Here is a 19524-nt window from a genome sequence, read left to right as displayed (position 1 = left end):
GGAAGGAGATTCCACCACCTTCCTAGGTAACGCATTCCAGTGTTTCACCACCCTCATAGTGAAAAAGTTTTTCCTAATATCCAACCTAAATCTCCCCCACTGCAACTTGAGACCATTACTCCTTGTTCTGTCATCTGCTACCACAGAGAACAGTCTAGATCCATCCTCTTTGGAACCCCTTTTCAGGTAGTTGAAAGCAGCTATCAAATCCCCCCTCATGCTTCTCTTCTGAAGACTAAACATCCCCAGTTCCCTCAGCCTCTCCTCATAAGTCATGTGTTCCAGGCCCCTAATCATTTTTATTGCCCTCCGCTGGACTCTCCAATTTTTCCACATCCTTCTTGTAGTGTGGGGCCCAAAACTGGACACACTACTCCAGATGAGGCCTCACCAATATCGAATAGAGGGGAACGATCACGTCCCTTGATCTGCTGGCAATGCCCCTACTTATACATCCGAAAATGCCATTGGCCTTCTTGGCAACAAGGGCACACTGTTGACTCATATCCAACTTCTCGTTCACTGTAACCCCTAGGTCCTTTTCTGCAGAACTGCTGCCGAGCCATTCGGTCCCTAGTCTGTAACGGTGCATGGGATTCTTCCGTCCTAAGTGCAGGACTCTGCACTTGTCCTTGTTGAACCTCATCAGATTTCTTTTGATCCAATCCTCCAATTTGTCTAGGGCCCTCTGTATCCTATCCCTACCCTCCAGCGTATCTACCACTCCTCCCAGTTTAGTGTCATCTGCAAACTTGCTGAGAGTGCAATCCACACCATCCTCCAGATCATTTAGGAAGATATTGAACAAAACCGGCCCCAGGACCGACCTGTGGGGCACTCCACTTGATACCGGCTGCCAACTAGACATGGAGCCATTGATCACTACCCATTGAGCCTGACAATCTAGCCAGCTTTCTATCCACCTTATAGTGCATTCATCCAGCCCATACTTGTTTAACTTGCTGACAAGAATACTGTGGGAGACCGTGTCAAAAGCCATCAGGCTTTGGATGTGCTATCGTCAATACAAAGTAACCACATTGGCTGTACATATTCCAGGGATCAGCAGTGACCTAGCAGACTTGCAGTAACCAACCATCCAGTGGCTGCCGCAGAAGTCGGGCCTAGAGCCAGTATTCCATCAGTGGGGACTCCAGTAATAGATCTGTTTGCCACAGAGGACAACACCAAATGCTCATACTTCTGCTCCAGAGCGGGTGTGAGCCCTGGGTCTTTGCCAGATACCTTTTCCTTGGGTGGGCTCAACGACTCATTTCCTTCTCTAATGCATCCCTTGATCCCCAGGATAATATCTCAGATCAGGCTGGATAAGGCTATGAACTTCTGTTACCCCATAACCTCTTACTGGCTGAGACAGTTTTGGCTGGCTGACAGACTGTTGCAGATGTCCAGGCGGCTTCACGTACACCTCCCATTCTGCCCAGACATAATATCTCAGAAGCTAGGTCAGATCTGCAGTCATTGCACCTGATGCCTTGAATGTTGACTGGTTGAGCACTAGTGACAGACTGCTCTCTGCAGGTTCAGGAAATTCTCAGACTAAGCATAAAACCTTTGCTAGAGAGACCTACTCTTCAAAATGAGTGGATGGGGAGGAAATATCCACATAGGCAGCCCAACACAATCTGGACCCAGTAGAGGTTCTGATATTGAAAATGCTCGACTACAAACTGCACATGAAATATGGTGGGCTAGCATTGAACTCTCTCATGGTTTACCTTGCAGTAATAATCGTGTGTCACACTCCAGTGGAGTCATACTATTTTCCCATGCGACAGTAACAAAATACCTTAAGGGCCTCCTTCATATCTCCCTTCAGTTAGAGAGCCAACTCCCATGTGGGAACTCAGTGTTGTCTTCCTAAAATTCACAGAGCCTCCACCGCTGCAAGATCGCTCAGTACACCAATGACCATCAAGAAAGTCTTTCTGATTGAGTCAGTGAGCTCCAAGCCCTCAAGGCTGAACTGTCTTACACATCCTTCCATAGGAACATGGTGGTGTTGAGACCATGTTCTAAGTTTCATCCTAAGATGGTCTCAAAATTCAGCCTGAACCAATTACTTTGGAAGTCTTCCTGAAACCACACTTGATGCTGGGAGAAAGAGTATGGCCAGAGTTTGCTCTTTTACCATAACAGGACCAAACTTTTCAGGCTATCTTCCTGCCTCTGTGTGTCCATATCTAGCCTATCAAAAGGACAACCCATCTGTGGAGCATTTTTGTGTGCCATCGTGTTCAGATAGCTGGCAAGCCCCTGACCGAACACCGGGGGACACTCCACCAGAGCACAGGCAGCGTTTTCTGCCTGCTTTTGGGAATGTGCCAGTCTCTGAGAACTGCAACGCTGCAACATTGAGCAATTCACTGACTTTTCTTGTTTTTTACCTTGACGTGGCAACCAGGTCAGATGCCAAGGTCAGAAGAGCAATACTGGAATAACTGTTTGACTGATAGAGCTGAAATTCCTTACTCTCGCCATCCAGGGAGGATGCTCTTTACTAGTCGCTTGCGGTGGGATCCACACTGATACACATTTGAAGAAGGAATGTTTTCTTACCCTACAGTAATTGCAGCTCTTCGAGATGATGTCAGTGTGGATCCCATGACCTACCCTCCATCCACACTTTCTGGAGTTCTCAGAAACACAGGCTTTGAATTGCAAGGGAACTGAGGGCAGGTCGTGGCCACCCTGTCCTTCATGCCTTTGTGTGGGAGCATGTACAGCTCCTACAGACACTGCTGTTCAAAAAACCCTCCAGTCTCGCATGCGTGAGGCACATGCACACCTACAGTGGGATCTACATTGATTACCATAGGTACTGTAATAAACAGTTCTCTTTTGAATGCTTGTCCATTTGCATATTTCACTGTAGGTGCTTGCATAACTGGTGTAGAAAGCACCAGCATTTGTGACTCCCTCCTCATGAAAGGTAGATAGTGTCAAGTCCGATCTCTAAAGGGGTCAAATTCTTTTATATCTACCCAGTGCTCTCTTCCCTGCTGATGAGAATGGACAATGAGAAACCTTGCCAGATTAGAGCAACACCAAAGACTGTGACCAAAGAAATTAGATTTACTTGGGAGAAAAGCTTACTACTTGGTGAGGTTGCAATTTAGGGTGTCATACTACCCGGCCCTTCTGGCCAGGTGTGACCCCAGGATCTCTGAGAAACAAATGTGCTTTGGAGACAAGGTCCTGCCATAAATGAAAGAGGAATTTACGCCTCTAGTGTCAAATAGTGATGAGAACCAGTCTTCAGGCGGCCCTAGATGCAGTGGACTCTGCTACAAGATCCATGGCTATAGCTGTAATCATGAGATGATCGTCATAGTTGCAGGGCTTGGGCTTCCCTTGCAAGGCACAGACAATAGTAGAGGGTCTTCTATTTGGAGGATCAGAGCTCTTCAGTTCAAAGACCAATAAAAGCCTTAATAGCTTGAAGGATTTGCAGGCTACTCGATTGTCCCTTAGGGTCTACACACTGACCCCAAAAAGCAAGCACATGAAACAGCCTTATGTGCCTCCGAAGGTCAGCCATGCCTACATTTATTAGTCAACTCCCTGCTGAACGCCCCACCCCCACCCCCCCCCCCCCCCGGGTCAATTATTCCAGTGACAGACTGGCCACATCACAGACCTCTCAACCTGCTGTGTCCCAGAAACTTAAGTTTTGACGGGACCTTTGAGAGGTCTGAATTCACTCCCATAGCTCCAAAGACTCCATTCCCACACTTTGGAAATCATTTATCCCTGTTCCTGGTGGTTGATCACCACAGACCTATGGGTTTTGGATACTGTGACATCAAGGTATTTTGTCCATTTCCAAACAACACCTACCCCCAAGTCACCTTCTCTGTCTCTTTTCAGGGACCTTTCTCCCAGGGCTCTTTTACAAGAGGTTCTCTTGCTACTTTCTTTTGGAGGGATCAAGATGGTACGTCCTTGTTATCAAAGGAAGGGAGGTCTACCGAAGATATGTCCTTCTTCCAAAAAAGAAGGGAGGTGTGAAATATATTCTGGATTTAAGAGACCTTGATGTGTTCACACTCAAGTCTGAAGTTCAGGATGGTCACCATAGCATAGATAATTCCAATTTGGAGTCAGGAGCCTGATTTCCATCTGTCTATCTACAAGATGCATACTATCACCTATTAATTATTCCACAGCATGGGAAGTACATGATTTTCATGGTTGGCCACGAGCACTGTGTGCTATCCTTCGGACTCTGTCTCTCAAGAGTATTCACCAAAGCACTAGCAACAGTAGAGGCATACTTAAGAAAAAGAGGTATCAAGGTATAACCTACCCAGGCAATTGGCTGATTTGAGAACAATCTTATCAGACCTCGGAATCATCTGCTTCACGTTCAGTCTGTTCCACACACTAGGCCTGAAAGTCAACATACAGAAATCAAACTTGAGTGCAATCCAGAGAATCATATTCGTCGGGGTGATCCTTGACTCCACCAAATCCATGGCCTGCCTTCCCCAAACACATTTGAGAATCTGTCAACCTTGGAATCTGTTGATTTGGAATCAGACTTACCACAGTAAGGATATGTCTTGCCCATCTATGTCACATGGCCTCCTGTTCCTTTGTGATGCTGCATACCAGACTTCACTTTCACTGTATGCAGGGTTGGTTCAGGCTGGTCTGTATGCCCGCCAGACATCTCAACATGTCTCTGTGTACTTCCTCTAGTACTGTCATCTCTGAGAAGGTGAAAGGATCTAGCAAATGCCTGCCCCCTTCTAGCTGCTTTTCCATCCCATATTATGCTGACAGAAGCATCACTTGTGGTATGGGGAACACACATGAAAGACTTTTGGGTACAAGGCTGCACTACAAGAGAAGCAAGGATACAAATCAGCCTCCTGGAGTGCCGAGCCATGCACAAGGCTTTTGAGTCCTTTCTCCATCATATCAAAGGGCAGACGGTCCAAATAATGACAGACAACATGACCACCATGTTCTACATTGAACAGGTCAGTGTGAGGTCTTCCCTGCTCTGCCAAGAAGCTGTCAGACTTTGGAACTGGTGTATCAGGCATCAGTTTTCCTGTAAGTGTACAGCTGACCAGATCTGCAGAACACCTTGGCAGGCAACCTGAGCAGACACTTCTCTCCCAATCACAGTGGGAGCTGAAGAATTCCATTGTTCAGAACGTCTTCTCACATTGGGATCACCTCCTAGGACACCTATTCACAACACAAGATGGCAAAAAGTATTTGTTCTGCTCCAGGGGAAAATAAAACCAGATTCCCTAGCAGATACATTCCTAATCCAGTGGCTGGGAGCCTTGATACATGCCTATCCTCTGGCCCCTGCTCCAAAGGTCAGATAGGACTCAGCCAGGTTGCACTTGACAGCCCCGACATGGCCAAGATGATTCTGGTTCCTAGGCCTCCTGAGGCGATCAGCTGTTCAGCCCAAGACTTTACCTCTGCTTCTGGTTCTGGTGTTGCAAACTATGGGAGAGAGCCTGCATCCAGAACTGAGATCCTTCCATCTCGCAACTTGGGGCCTCAGTGGATGTTGGCTATAGACTAAGCCTGCTCTTCTCCAGTCAGAAATGTTCTCATGAATAGCAGAAAAGACTGAGACAAACTTACCTGGCGAAAAGGATGATATATTTTCACTGGCATCAGTGAGAAGACATCATTTCTCATCACTCTTCTGTGCCTGTGTTACAGGGTGACTGTTCGTTTGAGAGGGAACAAGTCCAGTGCACCTCTGATTCATCTGCTCACTCCAGTTGGGGTGTAAAAGAGGTAACTGGGCCCTAGAGGGGGAAGAGACCTTAGCACGCCAGTGGAGTCAATCAGGAAAAGCCCAGGTGAGAGCTGTATGGGAGTGAGAATTTTGGCAGGTGATTGCTGCCTGAGACCAGGAGATTGCAGAAGGTCCCTGAAAGAAGCAGAGGGTATCTGAAAGCAGGAGAGTAGCAAAGAGTGGTTTGACGACTGATCCTGAAGCCAGAGAGTAAGGGGTGAAGTCAGGAGAGTAGCAGAGGGAGTTGCCTGCTGCTGGCTTTTAAACTGGAGAGTGAGAGCCAAGGGCAAAAGAGGGCTGAAGGCAGGAGAGCAGTGGAGGGGCTGGAGTCAGAGGACCAGAGAATACTGAAGCTCTCCTAGCAGAGAGGGTGGGAGAGGGGGTAGTTTCTGCTGGGAAGAATGGTGTGACACTCCAACTGGAAGGGCTGGTGTGGCTATCCTGGTAAAGGAGAAGAGCAATAAAAGAGCTGGTGTATAGTGGAAGACGCTGGAGAATGGCAAGGAAGCATTCCCAGTAGGAGCTTCTTCCTGAAAGAGTGGGGTTTTAAGGACTGTATGCTCTGTGTGAGAGAAATTGATTGTTTGGGATTTTTGTTATGGGTCATTTGAACTGTTTTTGTAATAAACTATCCCCTAAGGAGGGTATTACCAAGTCAAGAAAGCTTGAGTGGAGTCACTGGGGACTCTGAAGGAGGGAAACTGAGGCAGACGTGCCTGTTCTGCCTCAACCTGCTGCTAGAGGGCACCTTAGGAGGGGCAGTCTTATCACACTCAAATCCTGGATTATCTTCTGGAGCTGAAACAGAACAGCCTGTGCTTGAACTCAGTCAGGGTACATTTCTTAGCAGTTTCAACCAATCACTCTGACAGAAAACCAGCATCTCTTCTTATCCGACTAATTAAGTTTTTAAAGTTTCTGATTAAGGTATTTCCACCGGAACCTGTTTCCCCATGGGATATTAATCCAGAACTTTCAGCTCTCATGGGCACATCCTTCAAACCAGTGGCAACCTGCTCTCTATTACGCTTGTCTATGAGGACGACATTTCTGATTGCCATTATTTTGGTGAGAAGGGTTGGTGTGAGATCTAGGCACTGATGGCTCAACCCCAACCTCACACATTCTCCCTCTTCTTTATCTGGACAAGGTATCTCTGAGAACACATCCCAGATTTCTACCTAAGGTGGCCATGAAATTCTACTTAAACCAGCAAATCCACTACTGGTGTTCTTTCCTAATCCTCACACATAAAGGATGGAGGTGACACTTGACACCTTGGAAATAAGAAAGGCTTTGACCTTCTACTTCCAGAGGACAAAACTATTCAGATCCTCACCCAGACTGTTCATCTGCATGGCAGAGAATGAATTTCTCAATTATATCAATGCAAAGATTGTCAGACTGGATCTCTGTGTCAATACCTGCTACAAGGTGGCCAAAGTAGACTAGCTTACTACACTCAAGGCTCTCTCAGCTAGGGCTCAAGAAGCATCACCAAGGAATGTGCTTACCTCTGACATCTGCATGGGCAACCTGGATGTTGGTTCACACATTCACAAAATGTTCTGTATGGCCTGAAGCCCTCCAGGTCCGATGTTGCCTTTGGTGAAGTGGTGCTGCAGTCCTTGTTTTATTGAAGACTCCAAGCTCCATTGCACAGGGTCCCTGCTTGGGAGTCACCATTAGTGGCTTGTGTATATGGACAAGAACCTGAGAATGACAAGTTACTTACCTTGTAGTAATTTGAGTTCTTCAAGATGTTTTGTCCGTATGCATGTTCCACTGCCTGCCCTCCTTTCACTCTACCTCAGAGTCCTTACACCTTGGATTCTGCAGCTGAGAGGAAATTAAGTGGCAGTTGGCTTGCTCTGCCCTCGTATGCCTTTGACCTGGAGCGTGAGGACTCTTGGCACATTTGCATTTTACAGGCACTGCTGGCCAAAAAACTACAAACTGCAGCACACGAAGTGCATGTGCACCCATTAGTGGAATATGCATATGGACCGCACATCTTGAAGATCTCCTCTTATTGTACTTATTTTTCTAACTGAGGTATGCATAGAGACAGCTGTGGCTTTGGTTGGAGTGTCAAGTAGATAGACCAATAGATGGTCTGAATTTTGATGCCACGAGCTAGAGTCAGGAACCGTCCTCTCTCACTCTTCTCACAATTCAGTCTCTAAGGCTACCAAATGGGCTTTTAGAAAATGTGAGCGTCAGCTTCTTCATGGACAATTAAGGACAAAAACGCTCTGATTGCTATTTTAGATTAAACTTCATGCTATTGGGTTCCTTGTGCTTTGTACATAACACAAATTTGAGCCTTTCCAGGCAAAATTCCCTTAATTCCTCTAAGATTCTCCCCTCCTCAGTCTTTTTCTAAGAAACTACTGTTACAGTAACGTTTTCCCACCCCACCATGTCCCCCCTCCCCACACACACAACTCAGGTCTCTTCGCTAACTTCTTGCCTCTTTCCACGTCAAGTTTAAATTCTTCACTTTCACAACATTGCACAGTTCTGCCTCTGTCCTTCTCTTTCCCTGCTCACCTGCTCTCTGCCATCCTTCACACTTTGATGTTCCCTTTGTCTCCTACTTGTGCTGTTGTGCCTCTTATTCTTTCTACTTCTTGCCCTCACTCCCAGTGCCCCCAACACCCTTGTGTCTGATTAGAGATCCCTCCTTCTGACTCACTGGTGGCTGGCTTTCCTCCACTCTCCTTGGTTCTAGTACTAGCTTCTCATTTGCCCAGCCTTAGGCTCACATTTGGCAGTCTGACCTCTCATGTCCAAGATTTTATTTTGTACCTTCTTATGTCAGCTTGTCATCTCTCCGTTGCCTGTATTAGTGAGATGTAGACTGTAAGCTCTCTGGGATCTATATTTCTGGGAAGTGCCATGCATGCTTGTGGTGCGTTCTTGAGTATTCAATATTAATATTACTTCTTTGTATGTCTTCCAGCGGAGGAGAAGGCTCGAGAGGCAGAGAGTAAAGCCCGTGCACTAGAACTTCGCCTGGGCGGGGATCTCACACGAGACTCCAGGGTGAGATTTCTGCATTTCTCTGTCTGTTTGCTGAGGGTTCAGAGCCACCCCTCCCTGAGCTAAGTGGAGTTGGCAATACCAAGTACTAACCAGTGTTTCAGTGTGGACAGGTGGCCATTCCTGCTGGAGATGCTATTGTGCTGATTCTGTGTTCAGTCTTCCCAGGCATCCTTAATGTCTGTTTTCTTCAACAGATGTGCTTACATTTCGCAGGGTTTGACAGCGGCTTGTTTCTACTCAGTTGAGGGAGCCATGTGAGCTTTGCTTCTGCCTGGGGTGAAGTACCCCATGATGTATGTGCAGTGGGCAGGCGAGACTCTGGCAAAGTGTCAGTATAGGGTCCTGGTGAGCTTGATTGTAAAGGTCCTTTGTTCAATGCCATTGCTCTAAAGAAGAGAGTGGAAGAACGTGAAGAAATCTGGAAATTTACTACTATCCAGGCTGTTTTTGTGGCTACCACTCCTGTTGGACTTATGGTTTGGTCCTAAATTTGCCCTCTTCGTAGCTAGAATTTTTTTTTCTTTTCTCACAAGCGGTATTCCTCTGAAGCCACACCTTGTGCAACTTTCATGCCAGCTCTGAAAGCTAAGCTAAGCTAAGCTAAGCAAGGCTAGGCCAGTCAGTACTTGGATGGAAGACCTTCAAGGAAATACCAGGTGATAAGTAAGGTGGCACTCAGTATTAAAAATGCATCAACCTATTGCTAGATGTTGCTTTGATTTTTTCATGAGAAGTACTGTAAAACCACATTCCTTAACCCACAGCACTGTTTGTATGAGTTGGCATATTAGTCCCAGTGTCTTACCCAAATTCCATTTTGCCTTCCTAAATTCCCCTGTTTCAGTTGGATACAGGATTCTTTGTTTCCTCTTCTAATCTGTCGTGTAATGTTGCTGAGGGTGGTTAAACAATTGTTGTGCTTCACCCCAGAGGTAGCTGTTTTCATTGATTTACTGTGGCTAGTGAGAAGATTTCTGTGTCTAAGTCTGTAAAATGCTTTGGGATCCTTTGGAAGGAGAGGTGCTACAGAAATGTTTAATTTTGGTTTTACTGTGAGGTGCTTTGTGTCTGCAGGTGACTCTAAGGCAAGTCCAGAACACAGCCATAACCATGCGTAGAGAGGCTGATGTCAAGCGGCGGATCAAGGAGGCAAAGCAGCGGTGAGTACAAGGCCACTTGGGGCTTCTGTTGTCCCGAGCTGTTGCTCCGTAGCCCTCTCAGGCTTGAGCAGGTGTCTGTTATCTTGGCTCACCCCCAGGGACCACCCAGTTGACCTTGTTGGAGGAATATAGCCAGTTCTACTCTGAAGCCCATGTAGGTGAGGCTATTCAGAGCTTTGCACCTTTGACCTTGCAAGGTGACCTTGTTGAGAGGAGTTTGCTGTTCTGATAGCTTGGGGCTCTCCAGGCCCCTCTTCCTTACGGAACTTGCTAAAATGTATTTGTTGTGGCTTGCGAGCCTGGTTTTCTAGAAATCCACACTGTTTTGTAATTCATATAGTAATCAATTGGGATGGGCAATTTTGATGTTGATACCAAGCAACTTAATTGTCCAGCAGTGAAAGGAATAGTGGACTGTTTGTTTAGACAACACTGGCATCCTTTCAAATGAATGCAAAGTCAGGACCTGAGGAGTCCATGAAGCCATTCTGGATAAGCATGTAAGCTGGGCGTTTTCAGTATGATGATACCGCAGAGGTCATCCTAAGTGTTCATAATTAAGTTCTCTCCCGTTGAGGTGAATGGGGGGTTCTCTGCTCTCCTGGTGATACTTCTATTATGTCCTGAAGGCTTCCTTTACTACCAGAAGATGAGGTTAGGGCTGCACTAGCATGATCAGGGGGTTGCAGTGTAATGCAATAGCTACTCCAGCATGACTTGGCTTTGCCTGAGTGGATGGGACCAAATCATACTATAACCAGGCTACGCAGTGGTGGCACTAGGTCTGTAATAGGACTCAGGCACAGCTATGGCACTGCAGCTATGCTGTCGTAGCTCCATTGTGTAGAAGGTTCCTGCTTTGACCAAAGGCATTTTTCCATCAATGTAGTTTATCCATTTCTGTGGGCGGTTGACTGAAGAATTCTTTTGTTGAACTAACAGAATCTACAGTGAGAGTTAATCGACCTAACTACGGTGTACGGGACATGAAATTTTTCACAGCCATGAGCGATATAGCTATGTCAGTCTTAATTCACAGGTGTAGACATGGCCTCAATAACATGTCACAGCAGGATTGGGTGACTGTTGTCTTATAACCTAACTTATGGCTGACTTAGAACAACGCTTCCTCAGCTCTCATCCCCTAATGCCCCTACTCTACTTGCACTACATTGATAACATCTTCATCATCTGGACCCATGGAAAAGAAGCCCTTGAGGAATTCCACCATGATTTCAACAATTTCTATCCCAACATCAACCTCAGCCTGGACCAGTCCATACAACAGATCCACTTCCTGGACACTACGGTGCTAATAAGCGACAGTCACATAAACACCACCCTATACCGGAAACCTACTGACCGCTATTCCTACCTACATGCCTCCAGCTTTCATCCAGACCACACCACACGGTCCATCGTCTACAGCCAAGCTCTACGATACAACCGCATTTGCTCCAACCCCTCAGACAGAGACAAACACCTACAAGATCTCTATCAAGCATTCTTACAACTACAATACCCACCCACTGAAGTGAAGAAACAAATTGACAGAGCCAGAAGAGTACCCAGAAGTCACCTACTACAGGACAGGCCCAACAAAGATAATAACAGAACGCCACTAGCCATCACCTTCAGCCCCCAACTAAAACCTCTCCAACGCATCATCAAGGATCTACAACCTATCCTGAAGGACGACTAATCACTCTCACAAATCTTGGGAGAAAGGCCAGTCCTTGCCTACGGACAGCCCCCCAACCTGAAGCAAATACTCACCAGCAACCACACACCACACAACAGAACCACTAACCCAGGAACCTATCCTTGCAACAAAGCCCATTGCCAACTGTGTCCACATATCTATTCAGGGGATACCATCATAGGGCCTAATCACATCAGCCACACGATCAGAGGCGCGTTCACCTGCACATCCACCAATGTGATATATGCCATCATGTGCCAGCAATGCCCCTCTGCCATGTACATTGGTCAAACTGGACAGTCTCTACGTAAAGAATAAATGGACACAAATCAGACGTCAAGAATTATAACGTTCATAAACCAGTCGGAGAACACTGCAATCTCTCTGGTCACTCGATCTCAGACCTAAAGGTCGCAATATTAAAACAAAAAGACTTCAAAAACAGACTCCAACGAGAGACTGCTGAATTGGACTTAATTTGCAAACTGGATACAATTAACTTGGGCTTGAATAGAGACTGGGAATGGATGTGTCATTACACAAAGTAAAACTATTTCCCCATGTTTATTTCCCCCTCTGCTCCTTGGACGTTCCTGTTAACTGCTGGAAATGGCCCACCTTGATTATCACTACAAAAGGTTTTTCCCCCGCCTGTTCTCCTGCTGGTAATAGCTCATCTTAAGTGATCACTCTCCTTACAGTGTGTATAACACCCATTTTTTCATGTTCTGTGTGTATATAAATCTCCTCACTGTATTTTCCACTGAATGCATCCGATGAAGTGAGCTGTAGCTCGCGAAAGCTTATGCTCAAATAAATTGGTTAGTCTCTAAGGTGCCACTAGTACTCCTTTTTGTCTTATAACCTGATTAATCTTGGTAGTTTTACTACTGTAGATGAGCCCAGAGAAGAAAACAGTAGTATGCCGGTGGGAGCTTTGTTGACCTTTTTGCCATTGCAAATTCATATGACGAGATCAAAAGCTGAGCTTCCTTCAAGAAAATGGAATTCCCCCTGCGACTCCACAGGGTGGTGTTAGACTTAACCGACTTGCTTAATGTGCATACCTTCTGTGCTCACACATCCTGATAAATTCCCTTCCCACTTTGGGAAATGCAGGTATAGATCTTAATATACCTTTCTTACACGCTTTCATAAGCAGTGAAATACTTTTAAATGTCATTGTTGTTAATGGTCATCATTGTCATTGAGTAAGCATCCATATAAAATGACCGGAATAGGCTGTACTAGGATCTGTTGATTCAGGCTTTCTGCAAACTCAGGCAGATGTCTATGAATTGGTTATACTCACTTCACATTTTGAAGGGTTTTTTCATAACCATAATAGCTAGAGACTCAGCAATTTAGAATGAAAGCTGAGACTTTGAGAACAATTGAGAGGTCTGTCTGCCTGCCCCTCCTCCCACACAAATTTCCTTGTACGCCCCCAGGGTACTGCACTTTGGGAAGCACTGACCGAATATCTTTGCTAGATGTGGACCTAAATAGACTCTCCCGCAGACAGCAGGAGGAGAGAAAATAGTTTGAATTTAAAATTTGATCTTAGAAGAGTTGTGACTTCAGGGATGCAGAAATCCATGTGGGAGACAGTTTTCCTCCTATTCCCATGTACATAACGTCTTTTCCTTATTAATTATTTCTTCGTTCTGATGGAAGTGCTGCATAAAATAGAATCCTGTGAATGGGGCCCAAGGGGATGTTCTACTCTCCCTTATTAATAGACATAAAACACCTAGTGCATTCCAGCAAACAACTCCTCTTGGAAATGCATCATCCCACTATTAAACAGCAAATGTGAAACTATAAGAACTAAAATTCAAGAAATCTTTAGGAACAGCAACATTGCACTTACGCCCGAGTGTAGCTGGGAAACCTTTAAAGCTAACATACATGATTATACTTCCCTACATAAAAAAGTTTTAAAGAAATATTGAAATCAACTTCAGAAATCAAAAGTAAATACCTAGGCTGTAAAATCTAAGCAGACATTAAAGCTCTCAACTGCAAAAACAAACTTAGCTCTAGTAGATAGCCTAACCCTGGCTAAACATGTCTGAAAAGTTTCAGAGGGTGGGGAAATGAATGTGTGAGACAAAATGAAAACTCCCAGCCTGATTAAGAAGACACAACGATCTGGCCAAATTTATTTCTGAGCTAGAATTAGTGAATTGTCAAGTAACTTCAGGTCTGCAAATAATAGAGCATAAAACCCTATGTGCTGTTTCTCTCTCTCCTCCCCCCAAGTCCCCAGGTAAGCAAAGACTTTTTAGACGGGGCAGGACTCTCCCTAACTGAAGAACTATACAAGTCTAGAAAGCGAGATACTGAGCAAGGTCCCAGAATGCAAAGGGAGCCCTATTGTACAAAACAACACCTTCCCCAGACTCCCAACAAACTCTTCACTTAAAAAAATAGAATTATAGGTGACGTCTGAACTCCGGCTAGATCATCTTCCTACTGTAACTTGCATTGGTTCTGATTTCGTTAATATACTAAACCCGATGCACCTTCTCTAGCGCAAGCCCTGATAGCCTTATGAAATGTCAACAAAAATATAGCAAATGGGACAGAATTGATATTACCAACAATAACAGGCTTTGTATGATGAAGTCCACTGTCTGTCTGGCAAGATAAGTCAACCTACTCTGGCCCCTTGTAACAGGGAAGGAGGAGGAGCTCTATTGGGAGCTCACATTGAAAGAGGCTTCCATTAACCTGCTTACTACCCAATGAAAAATGAAACTTTCTCTTAAATTTGTACAGTGAGACAACTACTGCATACCCTGCCCAGAAGCCTTTTAGAAACTGGAAATAACTCTCCTGCCTTTGAGCTCCAGAGGGGAACCAGGCAATGGAGGTGCACTGTCCCCCTTCCTTTTGTCACAGAAGCTCACATCTGCATAAACTCTCAAGTCACAGGAGTCCAACTGGCAAAGTTTTAACACCAAAACTCTTTGTGTGAATTACCTGTTTCTGTGTTGTCCTAACCCTGACATCTCTGCCTGCAGTATTCAAAATGTTGGCTCCCTTCAATAAATGTTCAGGATTAAAAATCAATTGGGACACACATATTCCAGGTAGTCTCCCAACAATTGGTTCAATCAAAACTTACCCCACTAAAGAATGTTCTGTGTCTTAAATATCTGGGCATGAATGTGACAATGAGATCGATCTAATTTACAAAATGAATGATCACCTAACACTAGATAAAGTCTGTCAACTGCTAGCCAAATGGGCACTTCTTCCGATATTCCTTATCTCCAAAGATAACGTTCATAAAAATGTTCATCTTAGTAATGTGCACTTGTCTCTTTGAAAATGTTGCTGTCTCATTAACAAAGAATTTCTTTAAAAGGCTGCCATACCAGCTTTGCTCTGGGCCAGCAGAGTCCCAAGAAATGACTACAAGACAGGAAGGAAGAGATTGCTGTCTCTAGCTTCTGCCTTTATTATTTAGGGTACATCTACACAGCAAAAAAACCCCAAACCCTCTGCAGCAAATCTCAGAGTCCAGGTCTACAGATTTAGGTTCGCCGGGCTTGTGCTACAGTGCTAAACAGAGGTGTGTAGTTGCTGCATCTTAGCCTGGAGCTCGGGTTCTGAAGCCCAGGGAGGGGATGTTTCAGAGCCCTAGCTCCAGCCTGAACCAGAGCGTCTTCATGGCTATTTTTAGCACTGTAGCACAAGCCTCATGAGTCCAAGTCGGTAGATCCAAGCTCTGAGACTCACTGCCGCAGCTTTTGTTGTTGTGTAGATGTAGCCTTAGCCTCCCAACTGTGATCTCTTGATTCTAGGACAACCCAAAAGCTCCAGAAAGCGAACTTAAAAAGGATTTAATGGATCGGTTTTGTTAGGAGATATTTTGTGCCTTTGATCTATCGGGCCATGAAGCAGAGCCCTGCAGTTAAAAATATCTCTGTATCTCCTAGTCTGGCTACACCTAGGAGTATAGAATCACATTAATACAAATAATAAGAGAATGGACATTGACTAGATCAACCTGTCAGGCATTTATTCTAAAATATTTCAGCAGCATAGGATAACCTTCCATCTAACAACTGCAAATCATCAGAACTGACACATACATGGCACATTTCATACTTAGGTCTGGTCTACGCTAGTTGGGGGGGGATTGATCTAAGTTACGCAACTTCAACTATGTGAATAGCACCGCTGAAGTCGATATACTTGGATCTATTCACCGCGGTGTCTTCACTGCGGTGAGTCGACTGCTGATGCTCCCCGGTCCACTCTGCCCGCGCCTCTTGCTCCAGTGGAATACCAGAGTCGATGAGAGAGCACTCGGCAGTCGATTTATGGTGTCTACATGATCGATCACTGCCTGTTGATCCAGCAAGTAATGTAGACAAGCCCTTAGAGAAAACAAGAGAACGTGAATTAAGATTATGAACAGATAGTTGAATAGCTCCAAAAAAGGCTTCCAGCTTTTCACCAGATGACGCATGAAATGATTAATCTGGGTGAAGCACATGAGAGCTACAAATCTTGATGTAAACTGGGAAACAAAAATTGGATACATTATGCTCTGTAACTATTACTGATGCAAGTGCTGATATAGCAATCAGTGCTGTACAAGATCCAAAGGAACACTCAGTCTGATCCTGGATCTACCAGTCTAAATTCTACAAGGTGCTAAGTATGGATTGCACAGGTGGCTCATCACTCTGCATCATTGGGCAGTAATTTACAATTTAATTTAGAGAACCATAGTTTATATAAAATGTAGACAAGTACTTTTAAATATTTTGCACCAAATGTACATCAGTGCAACCATGGTGGTTCTTAGAGTCCATTCCAATCAGGTGGGTGTGCGTGCTGCGTGCACACCAGTTGGAAGATTTTTCCCTTAGCAGCATCTGTAGGGTCGGCCTGGGCGCCCCCTGGAGTCGTGCCTTCATGGTGCCCAATATAGGGCCCCGCTGACCCACCACCCCCTGAGTTCCTTCTTACCACCGGTGACGTCTAGCTGGAACAAACTGTTGTTTTTGCTTTGCAAGCGCGTTTGGGCAGTGTCCACTCTTCGTGTTCATAGTTTGTAGTAGTTTCTAGTGTTTGTTAGTTAGTTAATAGTATTAGTAGTTCTGAAGTTCCTTTTGGCCTCCCCCTCACCCCCAACAACTCTTCCCCAGTACCGGGGTATGCCCCGGTCCCCAGGGTTCAAGCTCTGTGAGGACTGTGCCTAAGAGTGACCCGCACTCTTCCTGTCTGTGGTGTCTCGGGGAGAGCCACCAGAAGGAGAAGTGCAGAATTTGCAAAGGGTTCCATCCTAGGACCTTAAAGGACCAAGATCAAAGACTTACGATCCTTCTAATGGAAGCGGCACTTCGGCCGCGATCCGGGGTCGGCAGAATCCACGCCCAGCACCTCCTCGTCGGTGCACAATCCAGTACCGAGGAAGGACCCCAAGGAGTCACAGCTCTGCCCATAGACAGTCTTCTGTGAGGCACCGATCTCAATCCTCAGTGCCCCAGAAAAAGAAAAGCCTGGAGAGCCTTCCCCATCCAAGCCCAAGGAGCCTGCGGCAGGGAGACCTGATTCAGGCAACATCACCTCAGCTCCTCTGCCTCCTAGGGTCTCATCGACTCCTGCCCTCCTCTGGGTCCAGTTGAGTCTGAAGCCTCATCGCTTTCCGCACCGACATGGCAGGCAGCTACAGCACCCCTCAATGCCAGAGGCATTCAGTGCAGCTCAGGACTTTATGCATCTCATGGCACCGTCCTCCCTGCAGAGGAAAAACAAGTTGCCGGTGACTGCCCAGCCCCCGTTCCCATCAAGGGGCAAGCTGGCAATGATGGCGCATCGATTCCCATCTCCAGCACACCTCTCCCCGGCACGGTCCACCCACATGGGGGAGCCACACCGGTCCCCTGTTTCTCGGCACTGTTCGTCAGCACAGTGGAACATTGCTCCTCTCTGGTCCTCCTTCTCGGAGACCTTGGAGTCGGAGGTGGAATCCTACTGCTCTGATAGGACCAGGAACAGACTGTCCAGGTCCCACCGTGACCACCAGCCCTATCTGGCACTGTGGCCACCGAAGTGGCAACCCTCAACTAAGTGGCCCTTCTGGACACCCTGGGCGTATCATCAGAGCTAGGGACAAATCCAAGGGTCAAGGTCCAGGTCCACATCTGTGTCTTCAGCATCTTTCGTCCCTCCGCATGCACCGCTAGCAGCAGCGCCACCAACACCCCTACCTTAACCTGCAGCCCCGGCACTAACTCTTCCAACATTGGCACCGCCAGCGCCAGCACTGATGATTGTGGTTCTGGTGGCCCCAGAACTGCAGGCCACGGACCTGGCAGCACAGCAGTACGGGGTGCTGCATGACCCCCTGGGCACTGAGGGGAATGAGTAGGGCCCATTGCCAGGACTTTCCTCCCCAGATGAAACCATGGCGGGGACATAGATGGCCCCGGCCTTGGAGGACAACAGGGTCCTGCAACAGCTGCTGCGACAGGTGGCCCAGAACCTGGGGATCCAGGCAGAGGAGGTGGTAGAGGACACTGACCTGACTGTTGACATCCTCACCCCCTCCAGACCTTCTTGTATTACCTTGCCATTAATAAAGACTATTGCTGAGACCACAAAGACATTGTGGCAGACCCCGGCCCCTCTGTCCCCTATGGCCAAGAGAAACGAGAGGCAATACTTTGTCCCTTCAAAAGGATACGCACATCTGTATACCCAACCAGCCCCCGATTCCCTGGTGGTTGTTGCAGCTAGCCAGCCTGAGCGCCAGAGCTACAGGGGCCCTCCTCTAAAAATAGGGATACTAAAAGACTAGACCTTTTTGGGAGGAAGGTCTACTCCACTGTGGGGTTGCAGCTCCGCATATCAAACCAGCAGGCCATCGTTAGCAGATACTCACATAACACCTACGGCACGATGGCCAGATTTGCTGAGCTGCTGCCACAGGACTTGCATGCGGAGTTCTCAGCACTGGCGGAGGAAGGGAAACTAATTTCTTGAGCTTCCCTACAGGCCGCATTGGACCCGGCAGATGCGGCTTCCCGCACAATGATCACAGGGGTTGCAATGAGGAGGAGTTCCTGGTTGCAGGTCTCGGGTCTCCCCTGTGAGGTCCAACAAACTATCCAGGACCTCCTTTTCGAGGATTCGACCCTCTTTTCTGATAAAACGGACAAAAGACTCCACGGTCTAAGGGACTCAAGGGCCACCCTCAAGTCCTTGGGCCTCCACACGCCCGCCACTCTGTGCAGGCACTTCTGGCCGCAGCCTCCCTCGTGGTTCTACCAACCGCAGAACTGTCAGGATTCTCCTCAGAGTTGTAATAGGAGTGGCACAAAAAGACAGCACCCATCCTCAGGCCAGGGCTCTAGCCAGTCCAAACCACGTCCTGGCCCCAGACCGGCCTTTTGAGGGTGCTGTCGAGGGCGACGCACCAGTCCAAGAACTGGATCTACCCAGCCTTACCTTTTCATCCCGACTATCCCCTTTCTACCATGCATGGTCCCGTATCACTTTGGACCAGTGGGTACTCTCCATCCAATTCTGTGCCCTCCTGCCCTTCCAGCCCCTTTCCCCATCCCTCTTCAGGAACCCCTCTCACAAGCAAACCCCGGTCACCCTGCTGCTGTTCCCGGACTTAATAATGCAGGAACACGCCTGCTTCCAACATCTGAACTTAGAGTTGCTCCGCCTCACAGCATGGAAGCTCCATGGCTGAACGCAGTGGTGCTCTCTTGCTCTGATCAAGTCAGACAAGTTCTCCTTGGCAGCAGGAAACCCTCCACAAGAGCTATCTTTTTGAAGAA

At 46.8% G+C, this 19524-nt stretch overlaps 1 protein-coding gene across 6 annotated transcripts in view; it reads left to right on the top strand.

The window, feature by feature from the left end:
• MORC2 (MORC family CW-type zinc finger 2) overlaps nucleotides 1-19524 on the top strand; it is a 112917-nt gene that overhangs the window by 50813 nt on the left and 42580 nt on the right. For all 6 annotated transcript variants that reach the window (XM_074972950.1, XM_074972949.1, XM_074972952.1 and 3 more), the window contains 2 exons: nucleotides 8763-8845; nucleotides 9920-10005. In XM_074972950.1, coding sequence (XP_074829051.1) covers nucleotides 8763-8845; nucleotides 9920-10005 — 169 coding nt within the window. The remainder of the gene's footprint in view (nucleotides 1-8762; nucleotides 8846-9919; nucleotides 10006-19524) is intronic.

This window comes from Natator depressus, chromosome 15 (assembly GCF_965152275.1).
Source record: "Natator depressus isolate rNatDep1 chromosome 15, rNatDep2.hap1, whole genome shotgun sequence".
NCBI lineage: Eukaryota > Metazoa > Chordata > Testudines > Cheloniidae > Natator > Natator depressus.
The sequence above is the reverse complement of the archived record's forward strand: the minus strand, read 5'-3'. Positions and strand labels throughout refer to the sequence as shown.